Source organism: Erinaceus europaeus, chromosome 19, assembly GCF_950295315.1.
Source record: "Erinaceus europaeus chromosome 19, mEriEur2.1, whole genome shotgun sequence".
Lineage (NCBI taxonomy): Eukaryota > Metazoa > Chordata > Mammalia > Eulipotyphla > Erinaceidae > Erinaceus > Erinaceus europaeus.
Genome location: NC_080180.1, coordinates 52,069,822 through 52,089,497, shown reverse-complemented (window position 1 = coordinate 52,089,497; position 19,676 = coordinate 52,069,822). Strand labels below are relative to the sequence as shown.

Here is a 19,676-nt window from a genome sequence, read left to right as displayed (position 1 = left end):
TATCAGTAATCCAGAATTTTTCAGGAGGTGCCAATAGGAAAAATTGTTTTCCCCTTTATCTACACCACTTCCTTTAGTATTTCCCCTAAAATAGAGAGAGAGATTGGTGCTTCCCACAGTGGAGGGGCCACCTTACATAGCATAATTAATAAATGGAAAGTTATGGTACCTGCCTAGATACAATGAACCTTTGAATCTACCACCCACCACTATGTTTCCACTTCCTTATACAGGAGTAATACACAAAAACCTCGGTCACATAGTGAGTGTACAAGAAAGATGGATTCCAGTTAGAGAGCTTAACTTTATGGAGAGGCTGGCCAGGTCAGCACCACCTTTGTGCCTTCTCAGTAAGGGACAAAAAAACAAAACAAAACAAAAACTCCTTGATCAATCAATGGAACAGATTTTATGAAAAACGGACTGTTCAATTTGTTTAAGGCCCCTAGAAACACAACAAACTTGAACTTTCTATGAATCATGGCTTCTGATGCATAGGGATAAGAGGATGGCATAAACATACAAGAAGAATATTAATCTTAATCAATAGGACATCTGTCTAGCACACAGATATAGGAATAACAAAAGACATAGAAACTGTGATGTGATCTCTAGGGAGAAAAGTGCCCCTGGAATGTGAATGTTCCACAAAGCAGTAGGTGTTCTCTATCTGTGCTGTTCTTACTTGGTGATTTTTGTATTAATAATCAAACCTTAGTGATTTATGTATTGGTGACCAAAGCGTTGGTGATTTATGTATTAGCGACCAAAAGCCTTGGTGATTTTTGTATTAGTGACCAAAGCCTTGGTGATTTTTGTTTTAGTAATTTATACCTTGGTGATTTTTGTTTTAATGATCTACGCCTTATGAGACTATAAAATAAAGTTTTGCCTGAGCACGGCAGAGATGTCTCTCTCCTGTTCCTGAAGCAGCTGATGCGTCTTTCATCTCATTCTTGCCGACGCCCCTCATCTTTCAGGATACCCTAGTAACCTGCTGGGGCTGGCCCCCAACAAAAAGGAAGTTTAAATATATTTTGGGAACTCTAGGGTTAATTCAGACAGTTTTCTTCCTTCTTACTTTATGAGTTGAAGCTCACTTCTAAGGTTTTTAATTTAAACTGATTATTTACAATTTTTCCTTAAGTACCAAATGATTAATTGCCAATAACTATGATCATTTAAATATGTCTCAATGCTTTAAAATCTCATATTTAAAAACAAATTAGCTTGCCCTTAAAACTTGGTTTCACTAATGAATTCAGTTAATGTAGTGAAGCAAGTCATCAGCTCATAAACCCTGCAATATTCTAGACTATAATCCATGTTGTTTAAATACACTGCTGCCAGTTACTTCTCCTGAAAAATACCACTGTGATACTTGAAACATTTATCTACTTCTTTGACACCTTTCAAATCAAAGCAAACAAACAAACAAAAAACTCTAGCAGGAACTGTCAGTGCTTGCTTCAAAAATAATTAATAATTAAGAGCAAAACTTTATGGCTGGGGAAGTAACAATGATTGAGCAAAAAGACTTTCATGCCCAAGTCACCAAAGCTCCCAAGTTCAATCTCCAGCACCACCAGAAGCCTGAGCTGAGTAGTGCTCTGATAAACAAAAATAAGAACAACAAAAAAGCATAAATTTAAAAAAACGCATAGTTGAGACATGAGAACTTATAGATGATAGACTGTAATAAACATACTACAAAATGCTACTTTACCAAATACAGTTATAGTTTTTCTTTGGGTGGTGATATTTTCATAAGAAATCTTATGTAGGAGTCGGGCGGTATCGTGATAAGTGCACGTGGTACAAAGTGCAAAGACCAGCTTAAGGATCCTGGTTCGAGCCCCCAGCTTCCCACCTGCAGGGGATCGCTTCACAAGTGGTGAAGCAGGTCTGCAGGTGTCTTTCTCTCTCCCTCTTTCCATTTCTCTCTATCGTATCCAACAATGATGCAATCAATTACAACAATAATAACTACAACAATAAAACAAGGGCAACAGAAGGGAATAAATATTTTTTTAAAAAAGAAATATTTCTAAATTTCCCATAATGAGCAAATTTCAAATCAGAGGAAAAAAAAAGGAAAAAAGAAACATACTCAAGCATACTGTCAGGAGCATTCTGAGAACAGCTGTATCTGTTACACAGAACAGAGACTAGGGGATTGGTTCACTGCAGACTCCATTGTTTTGGTATTTGCTCAACTCCAGCCTTGTGTGTAGATTTTGTCACCTGTCTTTGGAAGATTACTGGCTAGGGATTTCCTTCTCTTCAATGTTCCACATAGTTGGAGAGACTTGGCAGCTCCTATTTATAGTTTTTCTCTAGCTCTAAACTTGGATCTTTTTGAAGTACAGGGAAAAGTCACTCTAGTTCTTGGTAAAGTCAGTTATTTTGTTTGTACTATCCCACAAATACTTTTTGTTCATCTGGAAAAATTGTAATTTCAAAATAATTCTCTAGTTTTTTCCATGTATTTTTGAAAACCGGCTGTTTCTTCCAAGACCACAGTCTGCTGGAATTACTAAGCAGCCTCCACAGATGTTTCTTCCCCTTTCTCCAGGAACTAGTATCACTTCATATGAATTCAGAAATCAGCCTCTGCCTTTTTCTACATTCAGTTTCTATGCTAAAGCTTTGGCCTCTTTTAAAAATACTTGGCAGTGTCTCCTGACTTTGCTGCATCAGCTGTCAGCCTCTCAGTCTCTTTGAGAGTGGGGAGGACACAATAGGCAAGACAACACACAGCAGTGTCTACTCCTGCTGATGAATGATATTCCTTCCTTACCCTGGAGTCTCTCATTGTCTATGAAGGAAGTGAAGGTTCACAATTGTAGCTACTTTTTTTTTATGATCTTTATTTATTTACTGGATAGAGACAGTGAGAAATTGAAAGGAAGGAGGTGAAAGGGAGGGAGAGAGACAGAGAGACACCTGCAACACTGTTTAGTTTGACAAAGACCATGTCTATTCATGAGTTATTATACAGACAAATAGTCTTTCTAGAGATCCTTACCCACACCTGAAGTCTTGATGATCTCTACTCTGAAATTCATTCAGTTAATTGTAGTTCTCAAACAAAAGGACTTTCTCAAATATAGATCTCCCTCTTGGGCTCTGGAAATCTGTGTGGTTTGGTTAAATTAACATATCTGTTTCTAATCTTTTCTTTCTTCAGATCCAGTACGTCTACTATGGTAGCATTTATTATAATACAGAACAGAATGCTTTGATCTCCTGTGTAAACAGTCCAGGGCAGACTTTTCCTCATCTTGATCATGTGGGGTACAAACACAATTATGAATACAGTAACTCTCCAGATGGTTTAGCTTATTCAAACACCCTTTTCTTGTTTTTCTAAAATGTATAAATTGCTTTGTGGACTTCCCAATGTCAACTGTAGAAATGCTTTTCTTTTCTTTCTTCCTTTTCCTTCCTCCCTTCGTTCTTTGCTCTCTTTGCCTCCAGGGTTATCGCTAGGGCTTGGTGCCTGCGCTATGAATCCACTGCTCCTGGAGGCATTTCCCCCCCATTTTTGTTGCCCTTGTTGGATAGGACAAAGAGAAATTGAGAGAGGAGGGGAAGACAGAGATGGAGAGAGAAAGACAGACACCTGCAGACCTGCTTCATCACTGTGAAGTGACCCCCCCCTTCAGGTGGGGAGCCAGGGGCTTGAAACGAGATCCCTGCAGGGGTCCTTGTGCTTTGCTCCATGTGCGCTTAGCCCACTGCACTACTGTCCAACCCCCAATGCTCAATATTTTAACAGAACTTTAGACTTAGAAAGTATTGACTTAATGAAGGATATGTATACCCACTTAGCATGGTCTTGCTCTCTTTTACTGTCCTTCAGAGTAGAAGTCAAAAGCCTTTTTTAAAAAATATTTATTTATTTACTTATTCACTTCTGTTCACTTGTTGTTTTGTTGTTGTAGTTATTATTGATGTCGTCAGTCGTTGGATAGGAGAGAGAGAAATGGGGAGAGCAGGAGAAGACAGAGAAGGAGAGAGAAAGACAGACACTTGCAGACCTGCTTTACTGCCTGTGAAGTGACTCCTCTGCAGGTGGGGAGCCGGGGGGGCTCGAACCGGGATCCTTACACGGGTCCTTGCGCTTTTACGTCACCTGCGCTTAACCCACTGTGCTACCGCCTGACTCCCCAAAAGCCTTCTTAGGTAACTTTTACTCCATGAAGATTTGAGATTTTCCTACTCAAAAACAGTATAGTAGAGGCTCTGTCACTTTCTTTGGAACTTTCTTTAGCCTGGTTTTAATCAAAATTTATTACCAAGTACTTTGAAAATGGAAGTGATCACTACATTTTAATTCTGCCTACAGGAAAATCTCATTAACTTGATATTGGCTAATTCAATTTAATGTCTCCTTCAGAGAAATTTCTCTTCACTAGATGATTAGATGGGTTTGCACTTATAATAAGCATAGTTAGTGCATAATGTAAAACTATTCTGAGGTTTGAACATAAATTTGGTTCAAAGACTAAGAATTCTTTTCTGAAATAAACCTTAGAGATAATTTATCATGTTTTTTTTTTGCTTTAATTTTACTTTTTTTTATATTTGATAGGACATAGAGAAATTGAGAGGGAGAGAGGCACTGGCAGCACAGCTTCACTGCCTGTGAAACTCCACTGCTTCAGGTGGGGGTTAGGGGCTTGAACCCAGGTTCCTGCTCAACTGAGTATGCCACCACCCAGAAATCACTTTTTTGGGGGCCATGCAGTAGTGCATCCAGTTAAGCACACATAGTGCAAAGCACAAGGAAACCTGTGAGCTCCCAGATCCCCATCTAAGGGGAGGGGAGTGGGATTGCTTTACAAGTGGTGAAGCAAGTCTGCAAATGTCTATCTCTCCCTCTCTCTGTCTTCCTCTCCCCTCTTAAATTCTCTCTGTCCTATCCAACAACAACAGCAGCAGCAACAATGGAAAAAAAAAGAAATCACTTTTTAATTTTTTTTTTAACCAGAGCACTGATCAGCTCTGGCTTATGGTGGTGTGGGGGATAGAACCTGTGATTTTGGAGCCTCAGGCTTGAGAGTCTCTTTGCATAACCAATATGCTATCTATCCCTGACTAAGAAATCACTTTTTTAAATCGCCATTTGTTAATAAGTACATAGTAAACACTTTTTAAATTTGGAAAAAAAAATCTCTTAAAATTAACAGGCTCTTATGATAATTACCTTAAAATTATATTATGAATTGAGTTTTAAAATAAGAACTGATAGTTTAACTATATGTTTCAAGTACTGAAGGCTTTATAGAGATTGTTAATAACTTCCTCATTGCTACTGTCATTTAAAAGACAATACCAGGGAGTCGGGCTGTAGCGCAGCGGGTTAAGCGCAGGCGGCGCAAAGCACAAGGACCGGTATAAGGATCCCGCAAAGCACAAGGACCGGCATAAAGTTCGAACCCCGGCTCCCCACCTGCAGGGGAGTCGCTTCACAAGCGGTGAAGCAGGTCTGCAGGTGTCTTATCTTTCTCTCCTCCTCTCTGTCTTCCCCTCCTCTCTCCATTTCTCTCTGTCCTATCCAACAACGACAACAACAATAATAACTACAACAATAAAACAACAAGGGCAACAAAAGGGAATAAATAAATAAAATAAATATTAAAAAAAAAGACAATACCATTACATAGCACAGGACAAATTATTTTTGATGAGGTATGATGAACTGGCCTATTTTTGTTGTTGTTGCATTTAAACAACAAAGAGGGATTTAAAAAAATAATGAACATCACAAGGGACTAAGAAATCAGTTTGCAGTGGTCTGGGAGGTGGTGCAGTGGATAAAGCATCGGACTCTCAAGCCTGAGGTCCTGAGTTCAGTCCCCGGCAGCACATGTACCAGAGAGATGTCTGTTTTTTTCTCTCTCCTTCTATCTTTCTCATTAATAAATAAATAAAATCTTTTAAAAAAAAAGAAATCAGTTTGTAATGCAGACATTTTTATCTGACTAGTAGTAAGATAGTTTACACAGATATGAGCACTTACCAGGTTTCTAGCTCTGTCAGTATTACTGAGCTTTCCGCCCACTGCACTGGAAGTGTTTCCAATAGGCTTTTCAGTAGGGAGGGGAGGTGGGCTTTCCTCATGTAAACCTGGAAAAATAGCAGTGATTCTCTTAAATAACTGGTTTATTTTTAAAGATTTCATTTATTTATTAATGAGAAAAGAGGAGAGAGAGAAAGAACCAGTACATGTGCTCTGGTGCATGAGCTGTTGGGATGGAATTTAGGACCTCATGATTGAGAGGTCAATGCCTTATCCACCGCACCACCACGTGGATCATGAAAAACAGCAGTAATTCACCAATAATTTCTGGTTTTTAAAGTTCCAAATGATAAAATGATAGCAGCTTTGTCCCCCAGGAAACTAACTACCAAAAAGAGCCACACAAAGAATGAGTAACTAAACAAATTAAAAAGAACTAGCAGAGACTGGGCAGGGGCCAAGAGGTGGCACACCAGATTAAGTACACATAGTATTATGCACAAGGATTTGCACAAGGATCTGGTTCCAGCTCCCGCCTCCCCACTTGCAGAGGGGATGCTTCACAAGTGTCGAAGCAGTCGGCAGGTGTCTAGCTTTCTCTCTTCCTCTCGTCTCTCAAATGTCTCCCTGTCCTATCTAATAGTAATAAAGTGAAAAAATGGCCACCAGGAGCAGTGGATTCATAGTGCTGGCACTAATACAAATAAATAAATGCATTTTCTAATTCATTAGCTCCAGATTAATGGGCCAATTGCTCTCAATTTAATTAACAACATCTTTACATCCAAAATGCATTCTTAACACAGTGATAGTACATCTGAACTTATTTTTTTTTAAAGGAAATGAAGATCACATAATTAACTAGTGACAGTTAATTAAAATCTGTGCAAACACACTTGGAGAGAGGATGACTGCAACGTACAGACACACTAGGTTAGGCATTTAAAAGAGGGGGATTATTATTCTTCCAAAAAGAAAAAAAGCAAACACCGTTTCCCATTTCATGTGAAAAACCTGTAACAAGAGTATGATTTGTCAGATTCCTGTTTTATTCACAGACAGGAAACACACTTTGAAGGAGAAAAACATCCAAGGCAGCTAATAGGAAAGCGATGATTTAGAGATAGGCAGATGTTCTTAGTGAGGAGAGCAGTTCTGAGAATTAAGACAATTCCAACTCAGTCACCATCTTGAAGACTTACTTACTCTGTGTTGTTGCTTCCTTATTCTTATAAGGAAACAATATACCATTTAGAAAACAGTATTTGCTGTGCTGCCTATTGAAGGGCACTGACCAGAGTTAATATGAAAACAGAGTAGTGATGTCTGAGCAGCAGAAAGGGAAGTGTGTGTGTGTGTGTGTGTGTGTGTGTGTGTGTGTGTGTGTGTGTGTGTAGGGGGGATTTCCAATTGCAGATAATGATGGCAGAGATCTCAGTGAGAAAAGTGGCACTGAACAAAAGGACCTGAAAGACAATGAAGGAGAAAGGCATGTAGACATCTGGGAAACAGACATCCTAGTTAGAAGAAACAGGTCCAAGGGGAAAGAGATGACAAATTAAAAAAAAAAAAGCAAGAAGTTTTGCACAAAAAGCCACTCCTTTGTTCCCTCTTCTATTCTAAATTCTTCACATGCCAAAAGTTTCTTTCCTGCGCCCCCATCCATAGCATATATGCATTGCTCAATAGCTACAATAACATTCCAGAGAATTTTTAATGAAATGACTCTCTGGAAACTGGCACTTAATTTCTTTCACACATAGCAGCATAGGATTAACCTTTCTTAGTTCCTGGAGCTTTGTCAGGCTAATTAATAAGTGTTTCCTCAGCATATCCTTTTCAAGATTTCAAGTCTAGTAATTCAGTTTATATGTGTTCCTGAAAAGTAAAGATAGTGGTTTTGAGGCTGCTTTTCCTCAGGCAGGTGTATTTTACCAGGTTGGTCCTTGCTAATATTTGAAAACTCAAACTTCAGGAAAAGGTTCTCATCATCCCTCATACTCACAAAACAAAATAATATGATTGATGCTAAGTAACTATTTTCCTTCTAGGAATCTGGAATTTTGCTACCAAAGTTCCCAGAGGTACCAATGTGACCAGCTCCTTGTAAGAACTCTGGGCACTGATTTCCTAAACATTTCACACAAGTTGTGAAAGTAGTTGCTGGGAAAGTTTAGCTCATGGTGTTTGACCTACTGGGAAAGTACCCATAGAAATTTACGTTGGGTTCCACCAGACTGTCTGATGTGCCTTTTCCCTTTGGCTCATGTCTATTGACTTGAAGGGCTATACAACACTGTCAAAAGAAACATACCACCAGTTCTTTAATCTAACATTACTGTATGAAGAAGTGAAAGCCCATCAAAACTTGGTACTTTTGACCTTTTTCCCCTCTTCATTCTTCATTGTTATTCAGTTAATTTTTTTAAAAAATGAGCTAGCAACCAAGGCCGACTAGAAGCACTATTGCCCAGGCTCGTATCCTATTTATTTACTTAAATTTTTTTTTTAAATCTTTATTTGTTGGATAGAGACAGTCAGAACTTGAGAGGAAGGGGGTGACAGAGAGGGACAGAGACAGAGAGACACCTGTGGCACTCTTCACCACTTGTGAAGCTTTCCCTCTGCAAGTGGGGACCAGGGGCTCAAACCTCGGTCCTTTCACATCGTAACATGTGTGCTCAACCAGGTGTGCCACCATCTGGCCCCTCCTATTTATTTTTGTCAACTATTTTTATGTGATGCCAGGAATCAATTCCAATACTTTGTACATGTAAGGCTGTGCTTCATCAGTGAGCAGTTTCTCTTGTCCATCATTTCAATCTTCCTGCTAGTTGGTTAGAGTTATTGGTTAATAACAAAAGCCACTCAGGTCAGTGAAGTGGCTCAGTGGCAGAGAGTAGGACATGCATGGGTAAGGCCCCAGCTTTAGACCCCTGGCACTGAATATGCCTGACTGGAGTTCTGGTTCTTCCTCATAAACTAAATCTTGAAAAAAAAACAAAAAACCCAAACTGTGGCCTGGGAAGTGTTGCAGTAGGCAGGCACTGGCTCTCAAGCATGAAATCTCGAGTTTGCTTTCCAGCACAGCATATACCAGAGTGATGCTCTGGTTCTCCCTCTCCCCCATATGTCAAAAAATCTGTAATTCTTAAAACAACAACAACAAAAACTCTAACTACCAAAAGACTTAAATAAATGTGGTCCTTTGGGACGGCATTTATAAAGAAACCAAAGCTTTTCGTCAACAACATTTATACACCTTTCTCATATTTGGGAGCTACTCTCTTCCCTGATCCAGCTTTCTAGTCCTTTTTGTAGCCATGACATGGCTATTCCAGCCTTTAGGCTCATGATTAATCAACAATTTGTTCTACTTTATATCTTAACTCTTTTTCAGCCACCAGGTTCCAGATGCTACCATGATGCCACCTGGACTTCCCTGGGCAGATGACACCACCAATGTGTCCTGGAGCTCCACTTCCCCAGAGCCCCACCCCACTAGAGAAAGAGAGAGACAGGCTGGGAGTATGGATCAACCTGTCAATGCCTATGTTCAGCAGGGAAGCAATTACAGAAGCCAGACCTTCCACTTTCTGCATCCCATAGTGACCTTGGGTCCATACTCCCAGAGGGATAAAGAACAGGAAAGCTATCAGGGGAGGGGATGGGATATGGAGTTCTGGTGGTGGGAATTGTGTGGAGTTGTACCCCTTTTATCCTATGGTTTTTGTCAGAGTTTCCTTTTTATAAATAAAAATTAAAAAACAAACAAAAAACCAACCAACCAAACAAAAAACCAAAGCTCTTAACTAAAGTGATTATTCTGGAACTCCAGTGTCTTCCTGCAGAACAAACCTGAGATGCTCTAGGGAAAGGACTGGGATACTTACTTTATGGAGGAGGAACAGAGTGAGCAGAAACTCTTACTAGAGAAAGGCAACAGTGCATCTGGACTGTGCAAAGGCACTGAAGGAAGTGAAACAAGAGCAGAGGTTCATAGAGAAAGCTGAGTGAGCCCTCTGACAGCCAATGCCATGAAATGCTCTGGAACCACCACATGTGTCTTATCCATGCTCAATTTCCTTACTCCACAGTAGACTTTCATTCAGATGGAGAGACAAAGAGAGGGAGAGCCATCACAGCAGCAGTATTTCTCTTGGTACCATGGCACTCCCATGTGGTGCCAGGACTCAAACATGGAATATGTGCATGGAAAGGTATGCACTTTACTTGGTGAACTATCTTTCCAGTCCTCATGCACACATTTCCACAGATTTTTATTTTATTTTGTTTTTTAAAAGTTCTTTATTGGAGGATTAATATTTTACATTTGACAGTAAATTTCTACAGATTTTTAAACAACCTCTGAGGTCTAAAACAAATAGTTCTAGCTCTCTTCTCTTTTACAAAAAGTATCACATTTCTTTTTGAAGGACTTGCTAAGTTCATATAAATTGCATTTTTAGAGACATGGAGGCAGAGAGAGAGATTGATTCAACAGCACCAAAGATCCTCTATGAAGTGGGGGGCTGGGTTCGCATGTGGCAAAGCAGCGCGTTATCCAAGTGAGCTATTTTGCCAGCACCAAGTTCATATAAAACTTATCATACCCCTAAAAAACCAAATGAGGAAGTATATCAACATGTAGTGTTACATTAACTTGAATAATATGTTTATAACATTTGGTTACTGCTCTTCAGACACTGTATACATGACTCTACTTAGGCTTTGCTGATTGGAATGAGATAGTCCTGACACACTATGTGCATGCCATTTGTGATTTGCTGTGTACCATGTATGACCTGCTATGCCTTTCTTATTATATGTTTTGATTATTTTTCTATTCTGTCTTTCCCAGTGGTGCTAACACAGATACAACTGCTCTGTGCTTCCATTTCTTTCTATTCCATTTGCCAAAGACAGTGTTAAATGAAAATAAAATCCAAATCTACTGTACTAGTTGTCTAAAGAATTGTGGGGGGGAAAAACTTGCTTTTAAATGTCCTTAACAATGAATAATAAAATAAGCATCCAAATACACACAAATTTAAAAAAGTAGACACTGCTAAACTAGCACATATTTTTCCCAGGCTCTCTGAGAAGAAAAAAGAATGCAGAGAAGTGCTTACATTTTCCTGGTTTGGCTGGGATTCGAATCACAGTGGGCTTCCTGGTGGGCGCTGGTTGAAAGGCTCTTTCTTTTGTTGGTTCTGTTTTTGTGGGGAGCTGAAAGGGATCTAATGAAAAACACAGTTTATTTTGCATGTTTTAGTTAACATGGACTCAAACAAAAACCTTCATTCATAATTAAAGAGTTATATTTTTCATGCCCCAAGGGAAAACTATTCATAGATAAACAAAATCTCAGTTTGCAGAGACAAAAACAAAGTCGGAGCTCATGAAAGGAAATAACTTGGTGCTCTGTAAATAATTCATACGGCTTTTCTTCCTTTCTAATGAGAGAGATCCAGGACAATCGTGAATTATGCACAAGTTATCTCTCATGGGAGTGCAATCATTGCGTAAGTGTCTGCCTGAAAATGAGGGGCAATTGAAACAAGGAGCCAATCTTCCCACTATTGTGAAATCTCTCAGATTCCCCAGTAAGGTGGAGGACTCTTCTCCCCACACCCCTGTGCTTATATGGAAAATATACCCACAGGGTTCCCCAAGGAACCTTCGTCAGGCCTAGTATCATGCTTGGCACAGGATTCAGGTGCCCAGAAACCTCAGTTTTGGCACTTTAGTAAAACTACACTTCAGTAACATCAAAATGAAAACCTTGTATCTTGAAAATAAAGCAAGATATCATCCTTCATATATTTAATTTGAGGAGAATGATGCATGACTCAGCATTTCTCCATCTTAACAGATTCATTTTAAAAAGCACAGGATTTGCTTAGAGAAATATTAAATGGAAGTACAATCACCACCACATGTTTTAAATTGAAAGAAACAATGCTTCTTCTTTTTCTTCTTCTTCTTTTCTTTGAAGTAAATGCTCTTTTCAGTAGTTTGGGAAAATAAATTAAAAAATGTAAGAGACGAAACAGTCTAAAAATAAATAGATTAGTAGAAATGAAATGCTGCACAGTGGATGCTCTACACAGCACAGAAGATCTCATGAGGCCAGCTCTGCCTTTATTCAAAAAGTGGCCGAGTGAGCATGTGCTGTAATTGTGCACCTGTTCCATGGACCTTCCTGTAGAATATACTCCAATTCCGGAGTGGGCGGAATCGCAGCCGATTAAGCGCACGTGGTGCAAAGTGCAAGGACCCGAGTAAGGATCTTGGTTCAAGCCCCCGGCTCCCCACCTGCAGGGGAGTCGCTTCACAAGCGGTGAAGCAGGTCTGCAGGTGTTAAACTTTCTCTCACCCTCTCTGTCTTCCTCTCCTCTCTCCTATCCAACAACAGTGACATCAATAACAACAATAACTACAACAATAAAGGGTAACAAAAGGGAATAAATAAATATTAAAAGAAAAAAAAAGAATATACTCCACTCCCTGTAAAACAACGCACTCATGTTCAGGCTGTTTGCAACAGTAACAACAACAACAAAATGGAAAAAATGGCTTCCAGGAGCAGTAGGCTCATAGTACAGGCACTGAGCCCCAGTGATAATCCTGGAGACAAAAAGCAAACAAACAAAACTTTAAAAAAAAAAATCTAAAAAAGGGGCCAGGTGGTGGTGCACCTGGTTAAGCGCACACATTACAGTGTACAAGGACCTAGGTTCAAGCCCCTGGTCCCCACCTGCTAGAGGAAAGCTTCACAAGTGGTGAAGCAGGGCTGCAGGTGTCTCTCTCTGTCTCTTTCCCTCTCTATCTCCCTATCCCCTCTCAATTTCTCTCTTTATCCAATAATAAATAAAAACATCTAAAAGACAGAAAATAATAAAATGTAAGTATATGAGAAAATATGTAATTTTATCCCTCCACTAATGATTATTATCTAAAATTTGGTATGTCTGTTACATATTTTATTATATGTATTTTACAAAATTTGTTTGATATATCTGGGGCTTCACTGCTCTGAGTTGACTTTTTCCTGACAGAGACAGAGAGGCAGAGAGATCAAGAGAGGGAAAGGAGCTATAGCCCCAAAGTTTCCTCCAGTGTGATGGGGACAGGGTTCAACCCTGGGCTGCACACATGGCAAAGCAATGCACTGTCCATGTGTGAGTTGTTTTGCTGGGCCTCATGCAGATATTTTGAAAAATAAAACCAAGACAATTTATATTCATTCCTTTATAATTTGCTGCCACCTTCATCCACTCAATATTAATTGAGTATCTGTTCCACATCAGACACGATTCTAGGTGCTCAGAATGTCAGTGAACAAAATACAGAACTAATGCTTTCATGGCACTTGGCCCCCATCAGGGAGATGGAAACAATAAACAATAGTTATAACAGACAAGTGACTCATGGAATATGAGAAGGTGAAAAGTACTACTGAGAAGGGAAAGAGGGGATGAGTGTGTGCAGGAGGGAGGCAGGTTACAGCAGGAGGCAGGTGAGCAGAGGAGGGCGCACTTAAGGAAACTTTCCAACAGCTGAATCTTATTTATTATAATCATCCTCCCAACTTTCAGAAACAGCAGTGCCAAAGGATGAAGAGGGGCAGGTGCACTTGCCCATTACTGCAAATAACACTCAAATCTGAATGCCCTGAGAGGTTCATCAGTTCAGGCTAGGCAAAATAAAAGAATCTGAAGACCCAACATAACCTTGAGATACATTTTATTCAGAAGTACAAGTCACGTTTCACTCTGTGCACCTTTCCTTTCTGTTCAGCTGTCTTCCCTCAGTCTCTGCTCTGGCTTCTTGGCTCTTGCTGCAACCCCCTGACTACTGAGGAGCTGCCAGGCCTTTCTCTCCCTGCCAGCCGGCTTCTGCAGAGACTTGCTTGTTCAAGGACTTGACCACCTCCCTTCCCCAGTCTTGTGGGCCACACCCCATTCTCTCAGGACTCTCAGGACTTTTCCAAGGTGAAAAGACCAAAGGCTCCAGAAAAGGATCAAGATTAATGACTGCCTATGCTATTTCTGAGCGGCATTTCTAGTTTAATAGCTGCTTAGGTACCTATGATCTGTTAGTATAGGATTTTAATCCCTAACTTTGGGGTGACTACAGAGGTGGTAGGAAATCTTGAGCAGGGTCAATTAAGTCTGGGCCAGTAAGTATCCCACCCGCATTCCTCTTCCATTCCAGGGCTGGGTGAGTGGGGGGCAACAAGAGGGCACTGAAAGGAAGAAAAGAGACCATCAGTGCTCCTGAAGGGCTGGGCATAGGGGAAGCTAAATGTGCTTCTTGTTGTAGGGCTTATCTCAGAAAGCCTGACCTCAATCCTGCACTTAACAGGCAGATTTCACCCATCACATCAAAGGGTCCAGTTTGTTTGTTTATCTTGAGCACTGAACAGCTCTGGTTTATGGTGGTGCAAGGGATTGAACCTGGACTTCAGAGCCTCAGGTATGAGAGTCTCTTTGCATAACCATTATTCTATCTACTCCTGCTCCTCTGCTTTTTTTTTTTTTTTTTTTCCCTCCAGGGTTATTGCTGGGCTCGGTGCCTGCACCATGAATCCACGGCTCCTAGAGGCCATTTTTCCCCCTTTTGTTGCCTTTGTTGTTGTAGCCTCGTTGTGGTTATTATTATTGCCATTGTTGATGTTGTTCGTTGTTGGATAGGAGAGAGAAATGGAGAGAGGAGAGGAAGACAGAGAGGGGGAGATAAAGACAGACACCTGCAGACCTGCCTCACCGCCTGTGAAGCGACTCCCCTGCAGGTGGGGAGACAACCGAGCCCTTACGCAGGTCCCTGCACTTTGCCCCACATGCACTTAACCCAATGCGCAACCGCCTGACCCCCGTTCCTCTGCTTTTTTCAAAAGACCAGAGCAGTGATTGAACCCAGGGGCTCACATGTGCAAGGTATATGTTCTACCAGCTCTGACCAGGTTCAATTATTTGTTTTTAAAACCGAAGGATTTAAATTGATGTGGCTAGATACAACCTCTATATAAAGTATTCAAAGTATCTTAGCTACCCACACTTTCTCTCTGGTCTTTCTTGCAAATACCATTAGTTCTTTAGTAAGTGGCATTCAGATCACGTGTCATTTATCCTACTATACATATCTCTGGAAAGAAACTGATTTTTCCTCAGCACAGCAAGGCTGGAAGCCTGTGTGGCAGCTCTGCGGGCTGTTTGGCAGGAGTAGGGCTGTTTAACGACCTGTCCCAGCTGTGCTCACTGAGTCAGTGAGCTCGGCATCTGCCTCTCTGTCTGCATGCTGTCCCAGGCTGGGATCCAGACGAGGCGTGCAGATTAGTGGGGAGGACAAACAGATCACTTCAACTAGAGGGTGGAGCCAGAGGCCTGTTTTTCATTTTGATGATGTGTGTGTCTCTGGTGGCACAGAGGGAAGTTTACTTATTATAACTTCACAAAATGGGCAGTTTTCTCCCTGCAGAAATGAAGTGGAACTGAGGTTCTGAGATTCAACCCCCAGCACCACCATAAGCCAGAACTGAGCAGTACTCTGGTCTTGCTTGATCAGTCACTTTCTCTCCCTTTCCCTCTGTATATGTCTCATTAAAATAAAATATTAAAAAGAAATGTAAGTGGGGAATAAACAAAGTATGGTGGTGCCTCCTGTTTGGGAATTCTAGTCACTGGTAGGTAGTGCATGTATATGTTTGTAAGTTTTAGGTGGCAAGCACATACCCACAAAAGGTTACATAAAACTTTGTTCATATTACCTTGGAGATCTGGATTAGCTAGGGAGGGATTAATATTTTCTTCTTCTTCTTCTTCTTTTTTTTTTTTTTGCCTCCAGGGTTATTTCTGTGGCTGGTGCCTGCACTATGAATCCACTGCTCCTGGAGGCCATTTTTCCCATTTTGCTGTGTTTACTGTTGCCATTAGTATTGTTGCTGGATAGCAAAGAAAGAAATGGAGAGAGGAGGGGAAGATAGGGGGAGAGAAAGACACCTACACACCTACTTCACTGCTTGTGACGCAACCCCTCTGCAAGTGCGGAGCCAGGGGCTTGAACTGGGATCCTTACTCCGGTCCTCGCGCTTTGTGCCATATGCACTTAACCCGCTGCACTACCGCCCAGCCCCAGTTATTTTCTTCTTTTACTTGATTTTTTAAAAAATGTTGGCATTTTATTTATTTAATATTTATTTATTTATTTATTCCCTTTTGTTGCCCTTGTTGTTTTATTGTTGTAGTTATTTTTATTGATGTCGTTGTTGGATAGGACAGAGAGAAATGGAGAGAGGAGGGGAAGACAGAGAGGGGGAGAGAAAGATAGACACCTGCTTCACTGCTTGTGAAGCAACTCCCCTGCAGGTGGGGAGCTGGGGCTCAAACCGGGATCCTTACACCCGTCCTTGCACTTCGCACCACATGTGCTTATTAACCCACTGTGCTACTGCCTGACTCCCCTTTTACTTGATTTCTTACAGGAAGTATGGTACTTTGTGAATTAAAAAACAATAAATAAATTCATAAGAAAAAGTTAAAAGGTCTGTGCCGGGATAGCCTGAGGGTACTTCTTCCCGAGCTACTGCTCTCTGGGTTGGAGAGAACTCAACTGGAGCTGATCTAGGCTGCTGTGTGGGAGAGGGATCAGGAACTCGTGCTGCACCAACTTCCGCAGGAGATACACTCTGGAACTCTCGGAGCCGGAAAGCAATTTCCAAGTGTCTTTAATCAGAAGAGCAGCTGTTTTTATACTCTCCAAGTAGGGTGGAAACAGGATGTGACATAGAGAGGGTGGAGAGAAAAGTGACAGGTGAAAATCAGAGTGTGACAAGGAGGGGGCGGAACAGGCGAGAATCCTATAACTGAACCACCAATGCCCTGGAGTGCTTTATGTAAAAGTGATTTATGTAAATAGACCAAACCTTTGGATCAGTAAATCCCTATATAGGCATATGGATAAGAAGAAGTCAGGGGGAGATGGCAACTACCCAACATCTCCCCCTTTCTTTTTAACTTTTTGCCATAGTATCAGGAGTGTGGGGCACTTTGTGAGGCAGGGAGACTGATAAGAGGCACACCTTTTTTGGGGTTCTACTGTCCCTCCTTGCTCAACCTCTCCGTGGAGAGAGAGACTAACAGGATTGACACACCCCTCAGGCTCAAGCCCTTCCAAGCTCAACCATATCCTCACAATTCCCCAACATCTTCCTCTTACTTAATGGCCATATATAACTGGGTCAATGTCTGTAAAAGGCTTCATCTCTGTCAGGGGAATAGCAGTGTAGGGGTGAACGGAAACCTGTTGGGAAGAAAGCAGAATGATAGTGTGTAAGTGTCTTCAAAAATAACTAGCACAAGACAGGGAGGGATAAGTAAGAGTAGCAAGAGACAGAGTGAGCCTGATGGGTGGAGGAGTGGGGGCCTGATAAGCCGAGGGGCTAGAGGGGTGATCTGGCATTGCAAAATCCCGAGTCAGCTGGCGGTAAGTTCTATGAACTGCTACAGTCATTCTTCAAGAAGTCCAGCAGTATAAAAGGAGTGTCCAGCAAGTTCTATAGAAGCATCAGTCCAATGTCAACGGCCAGGAAATAAATGCCACATGTCTATCTTGATGGAGGAGGATGGCCACCGGAACTTTTCTTCTCTGTAGAGAGTGACCTGGAACCGCCAAAACATGATGGGCGAAACAGAAGCAGGAAGAGCAGACACCGATGGTTGAGAGAAAGGCAGTAGGAAAGTCTTGTCCTTCGGAGTCTGTGAATCAGGTTCTCTAGATCGTGTCAGGTCACATCATGGGTTTCTGGGGATGGCTGTAATTGTGGGTGATGTCAGAGGTCAGGGGTCCAAGATGGATTTCTGGGGATTCTATATGAGCAGATGCTTCTTTATGTGAAGGCTTGTCATAGCTGTAGTCAATTACTTATGAAAAAACTTTGTAACAAATTAGAAGTTTACTACAATTGATAACTCAATGATTATAACTGGTTTAGGTATCTTTATAATTTTGTGTAAAGGTCATCTTACGTGACCTCATGTAGCAGTCTTTATATAGCAAAGTTTTCATACCGAGTTTAAGTTACATATATTGATTCTTGACTATTTTTACATTGGGTTTTTAAGCAAACTCAGGTTACTAGAGTTAACACATTTTAGTGACAATTTTTTTTTTTTGGTACATTTACAATATCAGATTGATGCCAAATTTGTTGTGGATTAATTTCCACAAGATAGCTTACAGGACATTTTTGGGGGCCCTCCAAAAATGTCCTGTATAGAGAATCTGTATTTTAACTTAGATGATGAATTGTCACATTGAATATTTAGAGTTTTACCTTAAACACTCAGTTACTTAAATGAATTGATTTTACCTCTTCTCGTAAAAATGTAACTTTGAAGTTACAATTTAACTGTTAAGTTAATGTTTACCAAACTTGAAACACGCATATTAAACATATAGTTTATAACACACAGGAGAAAAACTTGTAAATAAGATATATCATTTCAAATGTGAATTTAGAACTACTGTCATAGTTGAACCATCTTTACTCACACAGTTTAAGACTAAACATTTCATATTGGTATCAAGACTTAAAAAAGAAATCAAAAGGGGGAATGAACAATTTTTGGACTGTTTCTGGATGTCTCCAGAAACCATGGCTGCGTCCAGCCGTTTGATATAAAGTCAGTTAACTTTCAGAGTACTCTGAGCACAATGGGTCATACAAAAATTTTGGTCACTCAATTTTTTTTTTTTTTTTTTTTCACTCACTCACTCACTCACTCACAAAACACAACTGGCCAGTCATAGCATAAGACATTCATTCGGGGGGGGGAAGAGTTCTGTGAATCAGATTTTTTTTTTTTTTTTTTTTTATTCTGCCATGCTGTATTATGGATCCTGGGGTGCATCCTGTAGCCAGTTCTCTTGCTGCCAGTCTTCTTGCAGTGTTTCTTGTTCTTCAGGGATATCAGCGCCATCATGTGGGTATTGCCGAACATGGCGGGCAGGAACCCAAACAGGCTTGGAGTAATTTTGTGGAAAAATACATGCGAAACCCCTCCCCATAGTCAACAGGGGGTCAGGTCCTTTCCAAATTTTATCAAGTGGGTCTTTCCATTTGACTTTAATAGCTGGGAGGGTGGGTGGTGTTTGCCAATGAAGAATTATAGGAGGTTGGTCGGAGTTTTTGTAAATATTAAAGAGATTTAATGTAGTTAAGGCTTTTGCCAGCTGGATATTAGGGGGGTACATTTCCCCTTTTTCTTTATTTAATTGAGCCTTAAAAGTTTGATGGGCCCTCTCAACAATGCCTTGTCCCTGTGGATTATACGGAATGCCTGTAGTATGAGTAATGTTCCAGAGGGAACAAAAATCTTTAAATTGTTTGCTGGTAAAAGCAGGTCCATTATCCGTTTTAAGTTGAAGAGGTAAGCCCATTACAGCAAAACAGGAGAGCATATGGCTTATAAGCTTTTTTGAGTTTTCTCCAGTCTGAGCTGTAGCCCACATAAACTTAGAGAAGGTATCAATTGAGACGAACACATATTTTTGTTTGCCAAAGTTAGGTATGTGGGTAACATCAATTTGCCAAAGAGCGTTGGCTTTTAAACCTCGAGGATTAACCCCTAGAGTCTGAATAGCA

The 19,676-nt window shown here is 40.7% G+C and overlaps 1 protein-coding gene across 6 annotated transcripts in view; it reads right to left on the bottom strand.

Annotated features, from left to right (window-relative positions):
• The window catches only part of SH3D19 (SH3 domain containing 19), a 217,774-nt gene that overhangs the window by 43,879 nt on the left and 154,219 nt on the right, over window positions 1-19,676 (bottom strand). For all 6 annotated transcript variants that reach the window (XM_060178964.1, XM_060178965.1, XM_060178966.1 and 3 more), the window contains 2 exons: window positions 11,161-11,268; window positions 6,029-6,135 (listed from right to left, as the gene is read on the bottom strand). In XM_060178964.1, the coding sequence (XP_060034947.1) occupies window positions 6,029-6,135; window positions 11,161-11,268 (215 nt within the window). The remainder of the gene's footprint in view (window positions 1-6,028; window positions 6,136-11,160; window positions 11,269-19,676) is intronic.